This window comes from Prosopis cineraria, unplaced genomic scaffold, assembly GCF_029017545.1.
Source record: "Prosopis cineraria cultivar Desert tree isolate PC_DT_omini unplaced genomic scaffold, ASM2901754v1 PC9, whole genome shotgun sequence".
Taxonomy (NCBI): Eukaryota; Viridiplantae; Streptophyta; class Magnoliopsida; order Fabales; family Fabaceae; genus Prosopis; species Prosopis cineraria.
Window position 1 is genome coordinate 27,146,884 of NW_026555340.1, and position 18,458 is coordinate 27,165,341.

General features: G+C 34.9%; 2 protein-coding genes across 9 annotated transcripts; one reads left to right on the forward strand and one right to left on the reverse strand.

Annotated features, from left to right (window-relative positions):
• Nucleotides 1-1,135: 1,135 nt before the first annotated feature.
• On the reverse strand, nucleotides 1,136-3,295 carry LOC129319401 (glucan endo-1,3-beta-glucosidase 8). The gene is made up of 2 exons (XM_054964458.1): nucleotides 2,891-3,295; nucleotides 1,136-2,376 (listed from the first exon to the last, which is right to left on the reverse strand). Exons 1-2 carry the CDS (start codon nucleotides 3,229-3,231, stop codon nucleotides 1,260-1,262), a joined length of 1,458 nt encoding a protein of 485 aa, XP_054820433.1. The 5' UTR covers nucleotides 3,232-3,295; the 3' UTR covers nucleotides 1,136-1,259.
• Nucleotides 3,296-9,687: 6,392 nt separating this feature from the next.
• LOC129320425 (histone deacetylase 15) lies at nucleotides 9,688-18,178 on the forward strand. 8 transcript variants are annotated; one of them, XM_054965879.1, is made up of 18 exons: nucleotides 9,688-9,794; nucleotides 10,201-10,441; nucleotides 10,547-10,728; nucleotides 10,904-11,009; nucleotides 12,199-12,275; nucleotides 12,933-13,008; nucleotides 13,127-13,191; nucleotides 13,448-13,503; nucleotides 13,981-14,104; nucleotides 14,223-14,348; nucleotides 14,469-14,519; nucleotides 14,832-14,900; nucleotides 15,671-15,779; nucleotides 16,638-16,717; nucleotides 16,955-17,037; nucleotides 17,191-17,236; nucleotides 17,344-17,515; nucleotides 17,819-18,178. In XM_054965879.1, exons 3-18 carry the CDS (start codon nucleotides 10,591-10,593, stop codon nucleotides 17,929-17,931), a joined length of 1,491 nt encoding a protein of 496 aa, XP_054821854.1. In that variant the 5' UTR covers nucleotides 9,688-9,794; nucleotides 10,201-10,441; nucleotides 10,547-10,590; the 3' UTR covers nucleotides 17,932-18,178. The 8 variants fall into 8 exon arrangements, with proteins under 8 accessions (XP_054821854.1, XP_054821853.1, XP_054821855.1 ...); XM_054965878.1 differs by having other exon boundaries at nucleotides 9,695-9,794; nucleotides 10,197-10,441; XM_054965876.1 differs by having other exon boundaries at nucleotides 9,705-9,961; nucleotides 10,197-10,441.
• Nucleotides 18,179-18,458: the final 280 nt, after the last annotated feature.

Genomic DNA, 18,458 nt, shown 5'->3' on the forward strand with positions numbered 1-18,458 from the left:
AAATAAAATAGTTTTATGGGCTTTCACCCAAGCCCTATCATTAAAGGTTGGGCTTCAAAAAATGACTATTTTTAAGGAAATTGAGTTTAAGGACTTGGTTCACTCGTTTCCTGACTCTATTCACCCTATTTTAAACTATTTCTAAGAGTTTTTCTTTCTATTAGTCTCTCCTCTCTATTTTTTATTTTTATTTTTCTATCACTCTAAACCAAGCGTTAGTGTAACCATAGTAGTGTTACATGCATGTAAAAGTAGTAAAGGGTCATTCTTTTGGCCATGGATATCTTGTTTCTTAATATGAATTACACACACACACATATCGGTTTTAGTTTAATTATCATTTAATAAGTCAAATTGATGCATTGAAAGACAAAGAATATTTCAAATACAGAAATGCGAACACATATAACCAAATAAAAAATAGCTTAGGAACACGTAGTGATTAGCTAAATTATAAATAACTTTAGGGATTTGTAAATGTTTAGGCTGTAACTTCATAATTTGATTAGAATTGTGAATCAGGGAAAACAAATTTATCTCTAATTAAACAAAGACTATTCAATTTAGGAATCATTATATAATAAACTATAGAAGAGTAATCCAAGGATTAAGATCTAGTCATTCTATAAATAAATATCCAGGTTATCTTTCCACAGTTGTTATATTTTATGATTGTTATACTCACGTTATTGAATATCCCCAATTATGTTTTAGAATCGAGACTAATTGGCTTAGTGATACTTGATCTCCCTTAGCAGATTCATAGGGAATACTATGCAACGGATATTTAGTGAATTATAAAGTAGGAAAACATATAGTATTTAAAAAATTTTCCACCAGAAAGTTTCCCAACTACTTGTAACAAATGATTGTAAATTTTTCATATTACCGAATACAATAAGGTTTTAAATCAAAAATTTCAGATCTCAGGTCATACTATTCCTTATTTCCTCTGCACAGCAATATCTGCATTTGGAGGAATGAAAAAGAAAGCTTAAAAGGAATGTACTTGGTTAGAAGCAATAGAAGTAAGAGGAAAGAAATCCAGATCATTGCTTGCATTGCAAGAGCTTTCCCCATGAAAACATTCATAAAGAAGGTAGAGAAAAATATCCAAAAATAGTCTATTGGGAAACCTAGAGTTTTGCAAATTCTACTTTATATAACAAATTTTTAAATGCTCAAAGTGAGCCGCTCAAATAAAAGGAAAATCTGCATCTGCCATAACACATTTTAAACTGACTTCTTAAATCTATCAGCTAAAGCAAAATAATAATCAAGGTACATACACCCACAGTATTCCTTAGGATATCCCATAGCCTTCCATGCATCAATGAAGAACCATAAGAAATCATCACAGGGAACTGGCATCCGTTTTCTGATGGATCCTTATCTGTTATAATACCCAAACCAGAGAAATCACAACCCCAATCCCTTTGGTTATGTACTTGATAATACATGTTGAAGGCATATGATGCATTCCCTTGGAGGCTCAGATTATTGCAAGAAGATCCATAACCCAGCGCAGTACAGTCAGATAGAGTACAAGCATAGTCAATGCTATGAGCCAAGAATAGTGCACTAGTACCAGCATCAGTGTTCAAAACACACCATTGTCTTTCCATATATTTTATACCATGCACAGGAACCAGACCCTTGTTTAGTTCTTGACCTGTTAGATCTAATTCATACTTTGGCTTCCCATCAAACTCAAAAATCCCCCAGTGCCTCTCAAAGGTGCCAGGAGCAACACTTTTTGCATTCTCATCAATGAGGCTGAACAGATACATGTCAATAATCCCTCTCCTTTTAGGGGTACCATTTCCACTTTGAACATGTTTAAGCAAACCTTGGTTGAACCTCTTTGCATTTTGAATGTTAGCATTCTTATCACCATCAGTTGGCCAACCGACTTCTCCGATGAGGACTTGCATGTCAGGGTACCCTGCCTTTTCTAAACCCCATAAAAGAGTGTCTAGATTGGCATCAAAAACATTAGCGTAAAGTGAATTTCCATCTCTAAGAGGTTTGCTGTTTCCCTCAAAAAATGCAAATTCAAAGGGGAAGTTGTCGTTGCCATAAAGACTAAGGAAGGGATATATATTTACTGTAAAAGGGGCATCACATGAATACAAGAATTGGATGATTTCAATAGTGAGGTCTCGTAACTCAGGCCTGAAGTCACCAGCTGATGGCACTGGATTTGATTCAGGGGAAAAGTAAATGTCTGCATTGAAGGGAACTGTGACTTTAACCTTTGAACCCAAGCCAGCATTATAGAGTGATGTTTGTATGTTCTTAAGAGCTGGGAAAGTTGTATGCAGATAGGTGCCATTATATGCTTTAAGGAAAGGCTCGTTACCCACGGCAACAAACCTGCAAGTAGCAAACTGCAAACATCATCCACGCAAGAAAGAATAGTTCAAATATGACTTACAGCATTCAAAAGAAACCGTTAGAAATAAACAAGAAGAAAATTCGAACCAGTTAAAAGGCGTTGTTTTCCCTTTATTCACTGCGCCACAGTAGTAGAATAGATGCCAGATGAATAATTGATTGAAACTCAAACCTTCAAATAAGGTGTTGGTAGTTTTGTGGCTATTTAGTGTGGTGTCAAAGAAAATGACTGTGACTAGCAGGATTAATGATTTCTATGAATGATTGGGATACAACCAATACTTTGACCAAGAACAACTGAAGGCAAGCAGAATCTTTAATGGAAAATCAGATATCACTGAGAAAAATATGACATTCAGACAAGAAAATATCAGAATATGGGATAAGGGGGATGAGGTAGCAAGTATTGTGTAAAACAGTAGCATGCAAAACTTCCGCAGAACCAAAAACTATCTGCTAGACAAAGAGACAAACACTACGAGGACTACTCAACTTGATATTGAGTCCACCAGGATACAAGTAACCGGTCACATTTTCAGCGACCCAAGAATCCGCGGCACTAGAATTCTTACTCATCTCTTCCAACATGTCATTGGGGATTGCTAGCATCACTTCGATATCAGTCCCCATCAGAGCCGCCATGATCCACTCGTCCGCATCGAACAGCTTCAATTTATCAAACCCATTTTGCTTCAGCATCTTCACCACCTTCTCGGGAGGCAGCTGATGGGAAGCCATAGTTCCCCAGTTCACTCCAACGCCAAGACCCCCTGAGGCCATGACACAGAAGACGAGCAGCAACACCATTAGTTGATACCTACAATCTAATGCCATCTTTAATTTCCTTTCCCGGATTTCCTCGAATCCGGCGAAGATTCAAGAATAATGGAAGAACCTAAATAGATGGGATTGGGGTACCAAATGTAAATCAAATGAAAGAAAAGGGGAAGGAATTCTCTTCGCAGCAGAACTTATAATCGCGAGATGCTCTGCTTTGTGGATTATTAGCAGAGAAGGTAATATGTGAGCCCCAAGAATTATATTTTCGTACAAGACGAAAGCACAGGATAAAATATTCGTTCCTTATTCAGTTATTAGTTATTCAGTTACGAGAGGCATTAAGGCATCCCAGAGTCACTGGCAATGCCAGCATGAGTCGCAGTATCGTTAAGCTCTTTCTTCATCATACTTGGCATCGATAATGTTAAATATAAATCAGAGGGCTCTAAAGCCGACCAAAAGTGCCTCCCACAGCTACAAGACCGGGAGAGAGAGGGAGAGTGAGAGAGAGAGAGTAAAATAAACGCCCCTCATTGGCCTAAGCAATTAACCATGAAAGAAGTACTCTTTTTTAGCCAACGAATGCTGTCTAAAACTTTACAAAATAAAAAATGTATATCCGCGGTTCACAAAGACACAAAGCGGCAGACACTTTAACCCCACCAAAAATAAAGACGATCACATCCTTTAAATTCTTTTAGAATAGTGTAATACGATATCAGTGATATCATAGTCTCATCATGACATGCATGCTATATTTTTATCTGCTTGCGTATACGGTGTCCAGTGCTGCTGCTTTTGGTAGCTTAAGAAATGGAAGCGTATTGTGTTGTGCAATGTGAATGCAAGGACTCTTTCTTAGCGAACCAAATATGAATATGTTTCAATACGTCGCCAAGTGCACATGCATTGACTGTGCACACTGACAAGGATTGAAGAGAATCCTCAAAAATTGTTAACTTTCCAGCATAAATTTACGTGTACCCTTTTTTTATTTTTATCTTTTTCCTCATATCCACCCTCTTTTACAGAGAATGGCCATGTTGGCTGCAAAGGAAATGATAGATGGATCTTAGCCATGCACGGAGGAGAAGGAAAATAATACAAGTCGTGTTAATTTGGTTTGCTTTCTTTTCTTTTTTGGCTCTTTTATGAATGACAAATTTGTTGCCTATAGTGAGATAAATGACAAATACTGCGTCTAAAATCTCAAACAATTTTTTTACCACGTGGCGATGATTTTCGTTTGTTATCATGAGCCAAAAATGTCGCGCTGTCATTTAATTTAATGTGTTTTAGTCGTCTAAACAATTGTCTTTTCATCATGTATTATAGTTACATGACCAAAAATGGTTGTGCTGAATAAAAGCTACTTGATTTCTTTTAAATAAGATTAACTAAAGGTTTAATTGATGTTTAAATTGTATGAGTGAAGACAAATCATGTTGAGAGTTATTATTAATTAAGTTCGTCAATTCTCAAGTTTACTCAGTAATATTACCAGATATCATATATCATATAATTATACTAGAGACGGTGTTAAATAAAATTGTGCACGTAAATATGCGTTTAATTCCACTCTCATGTTTCTTTATTAAGATAAAAACAATAACTTTGTGTTTTAAATCTATGTATCTATCAATTTATATTCAAAAAATTTCGCGTGAAACATGAGCCTACACGATTCGATAATGACAATTTCGTTGATCTTTCGTACAGCTACATGCCCTATTCCATCAAAATCATACTACTCTGCAATTACTTCCATGCCGAGTAATAAGAATCTGTACTTTAATCAAAATCAAATCATTAAATTATAGTTCTAAGTTCAAGGCAATTCTGAATTTTCAAAGATATATTTCTTGCACACAAAACAAGAAGTGCGTGTGTCGTGGCGACATGATTCCAAAGAGACAACGTAAAAGCCATATCCTAGGCATAGTTGTTTTATTTCTTTGCCGGATTCTAAGACACGGATGACATGCATATAAAAAACAAAACAGAATAAAATAGAAACCGGCTAATATATCATATATCATTATTTATATTTTTAACATGTAGGAAGATAAAAAATCATAAAATAAAATAGGTGATTATTTATATTTACAGGGCAATAAATTTTAAACTAGAACACATTTTTAAAATTCTAGTTTATTTCATATCAAATGTGTTAAGACATATGATTATTTCATTAATTATCCGATTAGTTAGGATTCTAATAAGGTCATGTGGACCACCGTACCGTACCTGTATCTTGTCTTTCTATGTGTGTCTATTTTGTATTCACATAGTTGTAACCGTTTGTCCTATATATATCAATAAATACTACTGGCTTGTGTATTGTGGTCGGAGCATTTTCCATTCCTTTTGCCTAATTTTTATCTTGGTCTTCTGGGTGCACTGTGAAGGACAAGGTAATCGGGGAGATACTGATGCAAGGGAGACCAAGGGAAGGATTGTATCCAATGGTACCACAAGCCGCTGATTTACCCAAAGCTCATGTTGCTACAATACCAAAAGTTTGTTTTGCTGATTTAGTTAAATGGCATCAAAAATTAAGACATCCTAGTAATAGGATCTTAAAGCAAATTTTGAATAATTGTAATGAGACTGTTAACCACAATAACAATCTATTTGTTTGTGAAGCTTGTCAATTAGGAAAATCTAAGAAATTATCCTTTGCAAATTCTATATCTCATGCATCGGCACCATTTGATTTATTTCATACTGACTTGTGGGATCCTTCGCTTGTTCAATCTTCTCATGGTTATCAATTATATTCACTTCATTGATGATTTTAGTAGATATACATGGTTCCATCCACTTAAGCATAAAAATGAGGCTGTTCATGCTTTTAATCATTTTAAAACCTTAGTTGAAAATCAAATTATGACTGCTATAAAAAATATTTAGTGTGACATGGGAATTGAATATAATGCTATTACTTGAATAGCTTAAACCAATGGAATTACTATAAGATGTACATGTCCTTATACCTCACAGCAAAATGGTCATGCTAAGAGGAAGCACTATTGAATTGTTGAGATGGGTTTAACACTACTTGCTCAAGCCCATATGCCTCTTACTTATTAGGTTGATGCCTTCCAAGCAGTCGTGTTTCTTGTTAATTGATTACCTACTCCTGTGCTTAATCATCAGACGCCTTTGTTTTTACTCTACATGACAGAGCCAAACTAAAAAGGTTTTCAGCCTTTTGACTGTGCTTGTTATCCATGCTTACAGCCTTATAATACTCATAAGTTTCAATTTTATAGTCAAAAGTATGTGTTTCTAAGCTATGCCTCACAACAAAAGGGATATAGGTGTCTTAGTTTCTCTGGTCAAGTCTACGTTTCTAGACATATTGTATTTGTTGCTTCTGTATTTTCTTTTGTTATAGGATTTTTGCATAATCAAATGCCTACAGTTTGTATTGATTTAGAGGTTCCTCTCATGATCTCACTAACTAATACTATTGCTGTCTCTCTAGGAAGTGAGGTGTCATCATCTTTAGTGTCTTATAAGTCCTCGAATTCCAAGCATTCGTCTTCTCCATCATTGAGAAGTTTGACTCCTTCTAACTTTATGGAGCCTCACTTGTTAACTATTCCAGCCACTTAGATGCTGCCATGCTTATCCACATCATCATTGAGCTCCAATGATTTGCGTTCACCTGTTGAAGTCTCATCCATACCTCACGTGCCTTCTTTAAGCACACACGCGATATCAACACGGGTCGAGGATGGTATATTCAAGCCTAGACATCCTTTTGTCGGGCTTCTTATTTTTGAAGACTCAAAATCCCTTAAAGACCTAGCTGAACCTAAATTAGTGCAAGACGCTCTTGCTCATCCTCACTATCAACAAGCGATGGCTGAAGAATTTTCTATGCTACAACAAAATCAAACATGGAAGTTGGTACCGTACACAAGAACATAAAAGGTGATTGATTGTTGTTGGGTTTTCAAAACTAAGTTCAGAGTTGATAGTTCTCTATTGAAGCACAAAGCACAACTAGTGGCAAAGGGTTTTCAACAAACTCCAAGTTTTAACTATAGCAAGACCTTTAATCTTGTTGTAAAGATGACCACGATGCGTATAATCTTGACTATGGCTGTAACTTTCAATTGGGAAGTTTGTCAACTTGACATTAATAATGTGTTTTTGAATGGATACCTTCAAGAAGAGGTTTTTATGCGATAACTAGAGGATTTTGTCGATTTAAATTGATCTCATCATGTTTACAAGTTGATCAAAGCAATCTGTGGACTAAAACAAGCTTTACAAGTGGGGTATGATTGATTATGTCTTACATTACTCTGGTGGGGATTTGTTAATGCTTGGAGCGACTCTTCATTGTTCTTGCTGCGAATAAATGGCTTGACCATTTTCATTCTAATTTATATGGATGACATACTAGTAACAGGTAATAATTCTTCTTACTTGGCTTCTTTTGTTCAAAAATGCAATAGCCTATTTTCTCTGGAAGATTTAGGTCCAGTTTATTATTTCTTGGATATTGAATTTGCTAAGGATCAATATGGCATCTATCTAAATCAAGCTAAATATATGCTTAATATCTTAAAGAGATTTGGCATGTTAGATGTTGCCTCCGTCTCAACTCCTATAGTAACTGGTAAACACATCTTTGTTTCTGATAGAATACCCTTAGAAAATGCCACTTTATATCACCAAGCTATTGGTGCTTTATAGTGCCTTGCCATCATAAGACCAGAATATTGCCTACTTAGTAAATAAGCTGGGTCAATTTATGTCACAGCCTATTGATGTCCACTTTCAAGTAGTTAAGAGAATTCTTAGATACTTTAAGGATACTTTTCACTGCTGGTTACATATAAAACCTCTTGTTCATCTTCATTTGAATGTTTTTTTTTATGTTAGTTAGGCAGCCAGTGTGGATGATAGAAAATATGTGGTTGGTTTTTATATGTATTTGGGAAATACTCTAGTTGCTTAGGCAAGTCGAAACAAAGAGTGATATTTAGATCAAGCACAAAATTTGAATACAAAACTTTAGCAGATTGAGCAACAAAGGTTAATTGGTTGTGTTCTTTATCATATGAGATAGGGTGTTCACCTCAACGTCCTCTTGTAATACGGTGTGACAACATTAGTGCTAATGCACTTGCTACTAATCCTGTTCAACATGCCAAAACAAAGCATATAGAAATTGATTTGCACTTTGTGAGAAATCAAGTTTTAGTTGGTACATTTGTTGTTCAATATATACCATCTCACAATCAAGTGGCAGATTGTTTTACCAAGCCTCTAGCTTATCCCCGTTTTTTAGCTATAGAGACAAACTCAAATTGTTTATCACTCCCTCTCATTTAAGGGGGAGCGTTGAGGCATAGGATTATTTCATTAATTATCTGATTAGTTAGGATTCTGATAAGGTCATGTGGATCACTGTACCATACCTGTACCTTCTATCTATATATATATATATCAATGAATACCGCTGGCTTGTGCATTGTGGTCTGAGCATTTTCCATTCTTTTTGCTTGATTTTTATCTAAATATTTTAAAATAACAAATTGTTTTTCCAGTCTTTAATATGAACGAACCAACGAATTTTAAAACAATTTTTTATGAGAATAAAATAAGTAGTTATTTGCATTCGGATTCTCAATGACCCATTGTTACGTGTAAGAATTTTTCATTATTAGACTGCTTTTTTTGCCTTGTCCCTGTAATAAAAACAAACTCATCACAAGGAGATGCTGGTAATTTAATTTGATATAATAAAAATAAAATAATATGAAAATTGCACAAGATATTTTATTTATTTAATTTTTTAATCAAAGAGCACTAAATACTTCGATGGTGTGGCAGAAAATAAAACAAAACTTCATTAATATATCATACTGAATATAAATATAAATTTAAAGCCAATTAGTATTAAGTTGGTTTTTTATGCAGGAACTTATATACTTAACTTTATATATTTAAAATGTTTATTTTAATTAAATTAAGACATGTATATCTATGATAAATTATTTATTCTCTAATAAATTTTTATTATTAATAATATTAATATTAATATATTAAAGTTTACATATTTTGATTTGATTGGATAATGTATATTAATTACTCCTCCCGTTAAAAAATGTAAGATATTTTTAACTAAATCTCATCCCTGATAAAATAGTTATCCACTTTCAAACTTCCTATCTTTTCATATTTATCCCTATCAAACACCCTATAATAAATATAAAGTCATTATTAATAGGGGTACTTTTGAAAGAAAGACAATTATTATACATCGAAAGAATAAAAATATCTTACATTTTTAAATATTTAATTTTTTAAAAAATTTTATATTTTTAAACAGAGAAAGTATATAAGAGTAAATATATAAATCTTGGCCTTTTATATATTATATGATATCTAAACAATATTTTATAAATAATAAATATTATAATTTTCATGTTCTTCACTTTCATACGCATGTCCATGGACACTTGCGGGTATACATACATTAATGTGCGCACAACACACACACTATAGTGTTTTTTTCGACCTATAGCCTCCGAAAGTCTCGAGTCCACGACGCCGTGGGAATTTCCACAGTGCGTCGCTGCTGGTTTCTACCGGTAAGGCTTCTTTCGTCCTTCGTGCTCGTGTGCACCTCGTTTTCTTTCTCACCTTTAATGTCGTAAATGAGAGATCCTAGCTCTAATTCCTCATCCAAATCTGTTCCCCTCCATTTCGCCCCAATTTCTCTGTTCCTGCTAGTTGCTACCCGCTTACCTGGCAAAAGGTGGTTCCTTTCACCATTTTTCTTCGTCCTTTCATTTTATCTTCTTTTCTCGAATGGATTTTTTTTTAACTTTTTCTTATGTATGATGTACTTCGGAAGATAAGAAACATATATATTATCGTTTATTGAGTATGACCTGTAACAACTATTGACTTATGACCATTTTTTTCGGGTTTTATTACATCTTGGTACTGCTTTCAATTTTTGTTGCTTAACGCAATTCGAGGGACTTTAGCTAGGTCATCGCGAAGGAATGTGGTGAAAGGTTTATTCTAGTACTGTATATGTGAAATGGGTGCTGAAGCAATTGAAATGAATCGTCTGAAAAATGGGGAAGCTGAGAACAGTCATTGCAAGCAATCTGATCAAGTTCCCGCTGAAGGGTTTACTTGTGGATGTGAAAATTCGCTTTCTGATGAGAATGATGGAAACCCAAGGAAAGTTTCAGACAGCCTTGAAGCCAATATACATCCTGATGCTGTAAGTGTGAGCTGGAATCTTAGTTGTGTTGATGAAATTTTTGCTTCCATTTGTTGTGTAACATCTGAAATCTGTTATGGCTTTACATATGATATTATCATTTAGCCACAGAAAAGGGCCAGCTGCAGAAGGAAGTGACTTTTCAGGATATGTATCAAAACCAAGACATGTTTGATGACGACGATGATGACAGTGATTGGGAGCCCTTACAGAAGAGTTTGGAAGTTATTAAGTGGTTCTGCACAAACTGCACGATGGTTAACCTTGATGATATCGACCATTGTGATGTATGTTTGTAACATGCTCTTTTGTTGTAGTTTATGCTAAATAGTGGCTTTTAATAAGCGATTCGTATTTTTTAATGGTTAGTTAGCTATCTTGAACTCCATTTTTGGTTGTAAATTGTTGGACATTTCTTCATGATGAATTGCTTTTGATTATATTGCTCTATTTTACTTGCAGATATGTGGGGAACATAGAGATTCCAAAATCCTGAGCTATGGTTTTTTCGCATCCCCTTATGCTGAAGACAGCAATCTGACTGAGGCAAAGCCCAAAATGAAAGAAGGTTTAAGATGTTTATATGCATGCTTGGCTAGTTAGATTGCGTAATATGATCAAAAATAATGACATCATCCCTTCATAAATGTGTTTTTGCCCAAAATGTTTAAATTTTATATGTCTAATTTAGTAAAATGGATAATAGTGGTCTCTCAAAGCAACTTGATTAGATTTTCTTCCAAATATGACAAAACGTTCTCCTTTTTGCTGCTTAGTTTAAGCTGCCATATCAATCAATGCTGAAATTCTATTTTTACTTTATCTGCGTAACATTTATTATCACTGTGTTGCCATTCCTCACTTTTTTGAGGTTAGATAGTGAAATGGACGATGCAAAAGTCTGTTTAATGCATGGAGAAAAAGTAGAAGCTGGATAACATTATCTTGGAAAACTTAATTAATTTCTCTCCCTTCCTAAACGTTGCAGTTCTATAAATGTGGGAGGATCCTCTTCAATTTCATTGAGCTTTAAGCAGTGTTTCTTGACTAGCGTCTTTTATATGCTGCTAGCAGTGTAGAATACTCCATTCCAGCGATTGTATTCTTGCTTAGGGGCTTGGTTATGAGTTCTGAAGGAGGGAGTGCGGGGAACAACCCACTCCATTGGGTGGAAGTTCAATGCAAAAATGGATAATATCCTAGTCTCTGTGTATGGGACGTTAAATGTCATTAATGGGTGGGAGTGCGTTTGAAGGAAGAAATTTTCAATATTATCTTTATGATGTTTGTTGTTTTGAATAGCACATGGGGCTGATTGAAAAAGGAAATTAATAATTTAAAAGATCCCCAAATCTCTCAAAGATCCCAATATTGAGTGGTTTGAAATTTGGGTGTAGGATGGTTAGGATTTCCACCCCAGTAGCTTTAAAACATCCAAGATGCTGAAAACTCTGCCTATCAAGCTCCTGATTGTGAAAAACTTACTCTTCTCCTGATTTTTTTTATTTTCAAAATTACTTGCATACATAATTTTTGAATGACTCTTGGTGAAATTTTTCTTGAAGGACTTTGCTTATTGTTTTTATGAATAATTAATTAATTAATATGGCGTTTTTAAGATGTAAATGGAGTTTTATTCTAAGATGTTCTTATTTTTATTTATTGGTTGTTTGGTTTGATGCACTCTTTGGTTCTCATTCGGTTTTATGCTGCTAAGTTGTTTGAGATTCATTCTATCTTTGTCCTTATCTTTTTAGAAGTTGGCACACAAGATGTAGCTTTAAGTCCTACCACGGCAATTGGCTTTGATGAGAGAATGTTGCTGCATGCAGAAGTATGGTTCTGATTTTTTTTTATTTCCGTACTTTTGCTGCCATCAAATTGAAGTTATGCTTTATAACTAGAGCTAGCACATATAGTTTGTTCATAATAAAGCTTTTCAATATGGGTAAGTATCTTACTGGCAAATTTCTGTTCATTTTCATTCAATCATGGGCAATGTTACTGTCCTTGTGGAGACAAATAGGATGCTTTGTTGGAATATTTTAATTGGTTTATTTCCATTAGTTTCAGTGGTAACAATTTTTGCTAAATCCAGTGGGTGCAACCATGGTAAGGTTGATTGCATCTGTAGTGTTTCTGTGAATTTGTTCTTCAGATATGATGGTAGGAAGATAAAATGAAAAAGAATGAAAAGTAAAAGATAGCCATTGAGAAAACATAGTTGGTATAATATTTTGTTTTTGAATGTTATTTTGGACATCACTTTTGTTTACCCCTCGTTTTTTTTCTTTCGCTATTGGCTGACATAAAAAAGCTTTGTTGCTTGTGCCTTGGTTTTCATTCTACAATTGTTCACTTTTGTAGCACTGATTTCTGATAATATTTTTTATGCTATGTAAGCTGCACAGTCACCCAAGTTTGGCGTCTCACTAAAAATTTGTTGTCTGTTTATTTGCTAATTGATTGCTGTGGTTGTTGGCTAGCATAGGTTCAGATGAAGTCACACCCACACCCTGAAAGGCCAGATCGTCTTAAAGCCATTGCTGCCAGTTTTGCTACAGCTGGTATGTATAAGTTCCATGGCATATTAACTCATGTTTGATGACATGCATTGGTGTGTTATTATTTTGGTTGCGTTGTATTAGTAATCACTTGATCAATTCACCAATTTGATGCACACAGGAATATTTCCTGGAAGATGCTATCCGATTTCTGCCAGAGAGATCAGTCTAGAAGAACTTCAATTGGTAATTGACTTTGCAATGTCTTGGCGGCGTTGATATGTCAATACTTCATACTTCCTTTGCCTTTGGAACTATTTTTTTTTGATGAAATTGATATTTGGAGTGATGATTTTTAGTTGAAGAAGGGCCATGCAGTCTGAATGAGTGGACTTGTGCCCCTTTTGTTCACCTTTTTCTCATCCCTGATTCTTACAGTGAATATGAAGACTAAGAATTAGTATTATGAACCCAATTTTAACTTTGAACTTTGGAATTGAAGGTTCATTCTTTGGAACACATTGAATCGGTGGAAGTTACAAGCCAGATGATTTCTAGGTATGTTAAACACTCCCTCTTCATCTGGGAATCTGGACATTTCTAATGTGCTACAATGATTTAAACTGGTTTCTTGTGCTATCAAGATTCGAGAAGATCATTTGAGGAAGTGGTGGGAGGAGTTGACCTGGTTATGCAAATTTAATGATGTATTTCTTTCTAAAACAGTAGCCTTTCTATACCCATCAATTTTTATTTCAAAACTACACGAGATATGGAATTCTTTAATTGTATTATTGCTTACCATATTATTGGCCCTCTACTGGGCAATGACTTCAAAAATTCATAATTTGCATGATTTCTTACCCTTATTTGTAACCTCTATTTGACTGGCAACTTTTAGCATATTTCTTTAAATGTCTTTGTGCTAATATACTTTTATGCTCTTGTTGGATGTTGACTCGTTGATGTGGTATTCTCATTATGATTGAGTTGATATGGTATTCTCATTATGATTGATGACTTTTGTGATTGCAGTTATTTCACTCCTGACACATATGCCAACGAGCATTCAGCTCAAGCTGCTAGGCTGGCGGCTGGTTTATGTTCTGACCTGGCATCAGCAATTGTTTCTGGACGTGCCAAAAATGGGTTTGCTCTGGTTTGAAAATGTTTACACCATTGATCTGTACCTGTTATGTGGCAATATGGCATTTCAAGCCAGGAACTTTTGAAGGTTTGTTCTGTACTAAGTTTATGTTTGTTCCTAATTAAACCAGGTCAGGCCTCCTGGTCATCATGCTGGTGTTAGACAGGCCATGGGGTTTTGCCTTCATAACAATGCTGCAATAGCAGCATTAGCAGCTCAGGTTGCAGGGGCTAGGAAGGTGCTAATTCTAGATTGGGTAAAGTCTATACTCATAATATTTCTTTATGATTTGCGATTTTCTGAAGGCAGTTTTTAATAGGTTATGTGCCACGCTATTAAAGTATGAGTTGATTTTACTTTATTCATTCTTTTACAGGATGTTCATCATGGCAATGGGACACAGGAAATATTTGAGCAAAACAAATCGGTGAGCTGTGTGGTTATAATACTTTATTATTTTCTTTGCATATGAATCTTTTGAACTGATCATTTATTTCTGGTGCAACTAATTGATGAGTCGAACTTTTGTGCTATTTGCTGAGTCGAACTTTTGTGCTATTTGCTTCCCTTAAACCCTAATTGCGTTTATCATTAAGGTACCTGCTTCAATGTGCTAATCTTTCCCTGCTTCTTGTTATTTTCTCTTGAATACTATCTTATTCTTCTTGAAGTTATTTGTGGCTTCACGAGTGATGCACTTCCTTTTTATACTCCTGATGAGTTTTAAACTGTTCTGTAGGTCTTATATATATCATTGCATAGACATGAGGGGGGAAGGTTTTATCCTGGTACTGGAGCTGCTGATGAGGTATATGCTTGCAGACAATTTTTGAAACTAACCTGCTGCTGCTGGCCACCTCAGCCAGGTGCTTTTTGTTCTGATATAAGTGGAAAATGTGGTTTTCTTTTTCTTTTTAATAGATTGAAGAGTGTTGTAGTGAGGCAAGTATTATTGTTCATAGCTTACGAATGTCTTGGCTTATAGATTTTATAGTATATATAGTTATGGATATATGGATTGATTTAATAAGCTTATTGGGCATGATGGCCCGTGTAGAAGTGGTGCATTGAACTTTTGGAAGCTGATCTGCTAATCCATTGGAAAATTCAGTGGTGTCCATATTGTTGGAGTAGTTTGCTATTTCATCAGTTATACATTTTTATCCTATTCAATATCTAGGAAATATTGCAATGTCAAGCGATATACTAAGCTTGTTTTTCAAAATTTAAGAAGAATATTGACTATGTCAGACATTGTGTTGCTCATTTTTGGACTTGCGTCTTGATTGTTGTGAGCCATAATGGAATGCCTGCTGTTGGTGTATGCGTTTATCTATTTTTCTCTTCATGGTGGAGTTGAGTAAGTTAGACACTTATTGTGTTACAACACCCACACACACATTTCATGTGCTCTAACATTTAATTTTTCATCTGTTTATCCCTTAATTTTACCATTTCTCATTTGGCTCAACCTTACCTAACCATTCTGGCGATTGTATTTCATTTAATGATATTAGAAATGTTTTTTAATGTGTAAGGGCTGTTATACGTAATAGTTAGTCTGGTTCGTTTCCGCAGGTTGGTGCCATGGGTGCAGAAGGACACTGTGTCAATATTCCATGGAGCCGAGGAGGAGTTGGAGATAATGATTACATTTTTGCATTTCAGCATGTTGTCCTTCCATTAGGTTAGTAGCATGCATGGTGGTTAACTGATATATATGGTTCGTCTTAGGGTGTTTGGTTATGGCTTTTGGAAAGCCAAAAGTCCTGTTGGGAAACCAGCTTTCAGGAAAATTTGTTTGCATATTTTGTAGCTTCAGAAAATCCATTTGTACTATTTCTGAAAGTCTATTTTCCGAAAGCGAATCTGAGTTACTTTTCAAAAAGTTGCTTTTGGTTTTTGAACAACTTTCAGTTACTTTCCGATGGTGAAAGCTGGTATGGTTTACCTTCCAAAAAACTTCCAATTTACCAAACTAACTTAAAAAATGTATGTAAACATAAATCCCATTACAATAATTGACTTTTACCAAACTAACTTTTGATAAAAGGAATTTTGACAAACTGAAAACCAAACACAATTAATGTTTTGTAATTTCTGTTATAGAAGGTTTGATGCTGTAAAGAAAATGGACTGGCTTTGGGAATTTTAGGACTGCCTTTTAGACGGGAAATGAACATTTGATGATTTAGATGGAACCTCAAAGTGGAAGTTCCATCTTAATGAACATTTGGGTCTTTGGGCTACCATACTGTGTTCAATGCCAAAGAAATTAAATAGAAAATAAAATAAAATAAAGCTGTCATAGAATTTTTGCTCTGGCAGGACTTTAAAAAATGTGAAAAGGGCTTCACATTTTTTTCCTGGATGGTTTAATTAGTAAGTATTAAATTCATAAAACGTCTGTATATGATTAAGCCTTCTTGCACGTGCATTAATTCTTTCCATTTTGTAGTATATTCCTCCTTCCACCTGAATTGTATGTCAAGAAAGCACTTGATATCTGCCTGAACCTCTTTATTGTTTGAATTGTATATTTTAGCTTCTCAGTTCGCTCCAGATTTCACTATCATATCAGCTGGATTTGATGCTGCAAGAGGTGATCCCTTAGGATGTTGTGATGTAAGAGTCTCCTTTATTCACCTTCCTCTTTTGATAAAAATTTTTGGTTGCATTAATGGACGAAATCACAGGCTGTGTACCGTGCAATGAATTGTACCAAATTGGATATAGAATGTATTCAATCTTAAGCTTTGACTTCTTTTTATTGAATATGCTGCTTCATTTTTTTTCCTGGGGTTCTAAAAATGACTAAAATAAGCGTTTTCCCAACTTTCAAATTTTCCTTTGATGATGCAGGTCACTCCCAATGGTTATGCGCAGATGACTAAAATGTTAAATGCCCTTTCTGGTGGAAAGTTACTTGTCATTCTTGAGGGGGGGTTCGTAATTCATGCTTTTGGTGTTTATTCCATTATGATTTTTTTTAATAAACACACACAAACAAGCATCAGAAGAGGAATTAAAATAACACCCGCTCCATTCCATTATGATCTGCATTTCACTTCAACTTGACATTGTTATTTTTTATGCAGTTATAATCTTCGCTCTATATCATCTTCTGCCACTGCAGTGATCAAGGTACATCCTTTTGCTAGTAATAGTATGTTCTCATATTTCCACCAGGGAGTGTATCTTTGTCTTTTCCTGGTTTCTGACTTGGTATTGTTTATCTATCCATTATGAAGGTATTGCTGGGTGAGAATCCTGAATTTGAGCTGGAAAATAACTTTCCTTCCAAATCTGGCCTACAAACTGTTTTGGAAGTCCTCAAAATTCAGATGAACTTTTGGCCTTCTTTAGAACCAATCTTTGGGAATTTGCAGTCACAATGGGGAATGTACTGTCTTGGAGAAAAAAGTGAGGAACTATCTTTGGTTTGCGTTTAACAAACCTTTGGCCTTCTATAGAAGCGACTGTGAAAAGAGATTTAAGTGTTTGCTATCAAATTCTTCTATAAAAGCATATGGTGAAAAACCTTTTTCCTAAAGATTCTTAAGCACACGTTGCTCAGTTGAACTTTTGTTTTTGTCGGAGAACATGATAGCGAATGCTTATAAATTGCGTTTAAGATGTTTTTAAATAATTTTGCCTTCCCAGATATGGAAGTTAAAAGTCCTTGTAGTTAAGGGAAAATTTTAATCATTATTCCTTTGTATGTAGGGAAACAGAGTAAGAAGAGACACCGTGTCCAGCTACCAATATGGTGGAAATGGGGGCGAAAAAGTTTCATATACCATTTTCTTAATGGCCGTCTACGTTTAAAGTCGAAGTGATCTTCTTGAGTACTTTAGATATGCGCAGGCATACCTTGTAATTTTCAGCACCCTTGTATTGTACATTCCATCTAGATTCTGGTTAATATCATTTTTGCTTGACCATTAGCATGGCAATTCAAGTGATATATTTTCAACTTTTGATTTGAGTTTTGTTGGGTTTCCTGGAGGAGGGGAAGGACAAGATGGATATGAAAAAGGTAATGAAGGAGTAAAAATAGTATGCCCCTCGCAGGTGTTATATTAATGGTTAAGACTTATTTAACCTTTTTCTTTGGCTGAAATGCTCCTAAGTGGGAGATAAAAACTCTCCTAATCAATATTAATCAAAGAGAAAATGGGAAGAAATTTGCATTAGATGCTAGGAATGTCAATGCAAAATATCAATGACTGCGTCGAACTTAATCTGAACTAGCCTGGGATGGAATAAAAAATGATGGATTCGATGTGTCTGGTATGCTCATGACCTGACAGACAATCTTTGAGCTGGATAGTTGGATCTTGTCGGACATGTTCCCTGTCTACTT

Excerpts from the sequence above, each read along its gene's own strand:
- LOC129320425 (XM_054965879.1), top strand. The coding sequence starts at position 10,591 with ATGTATCAAAACCAAGACATGTTTGATGACGACGATGATGACAGTGAT. Across the intron at positions 15,780-16,637 it reads GCATGTTGTCCTTCCATTAG|CTTCTCAGTTCGCTCCAGAT; the intron begins GTTAGTAGCATG and ends TGTATATTTTAG. Across the intron at positions 17,038-17,190 it reads CTTGTCATTCTTGAGGGGGG|TTATAATCTTCGCTCTATAT; the intron begins GTTCGTAATTCA and ends TTTTTTATGCAG.
- LOC129319401 (XM_054964458.1), bottom strand. The coding sequence starts at position 3,231 with ATGGCATTAGATTGTAGGTATCAACTAATGGTGTTGCTGCTCGTCTTC. Across the intron at positions 2,377-2,890 it reads CCTGGTGGACTCAATATCAA|GTTTGTTGCCGTGGGTAACG; the intron begins GTTGAGTAGTCC and ends TGCTACTTGCAG.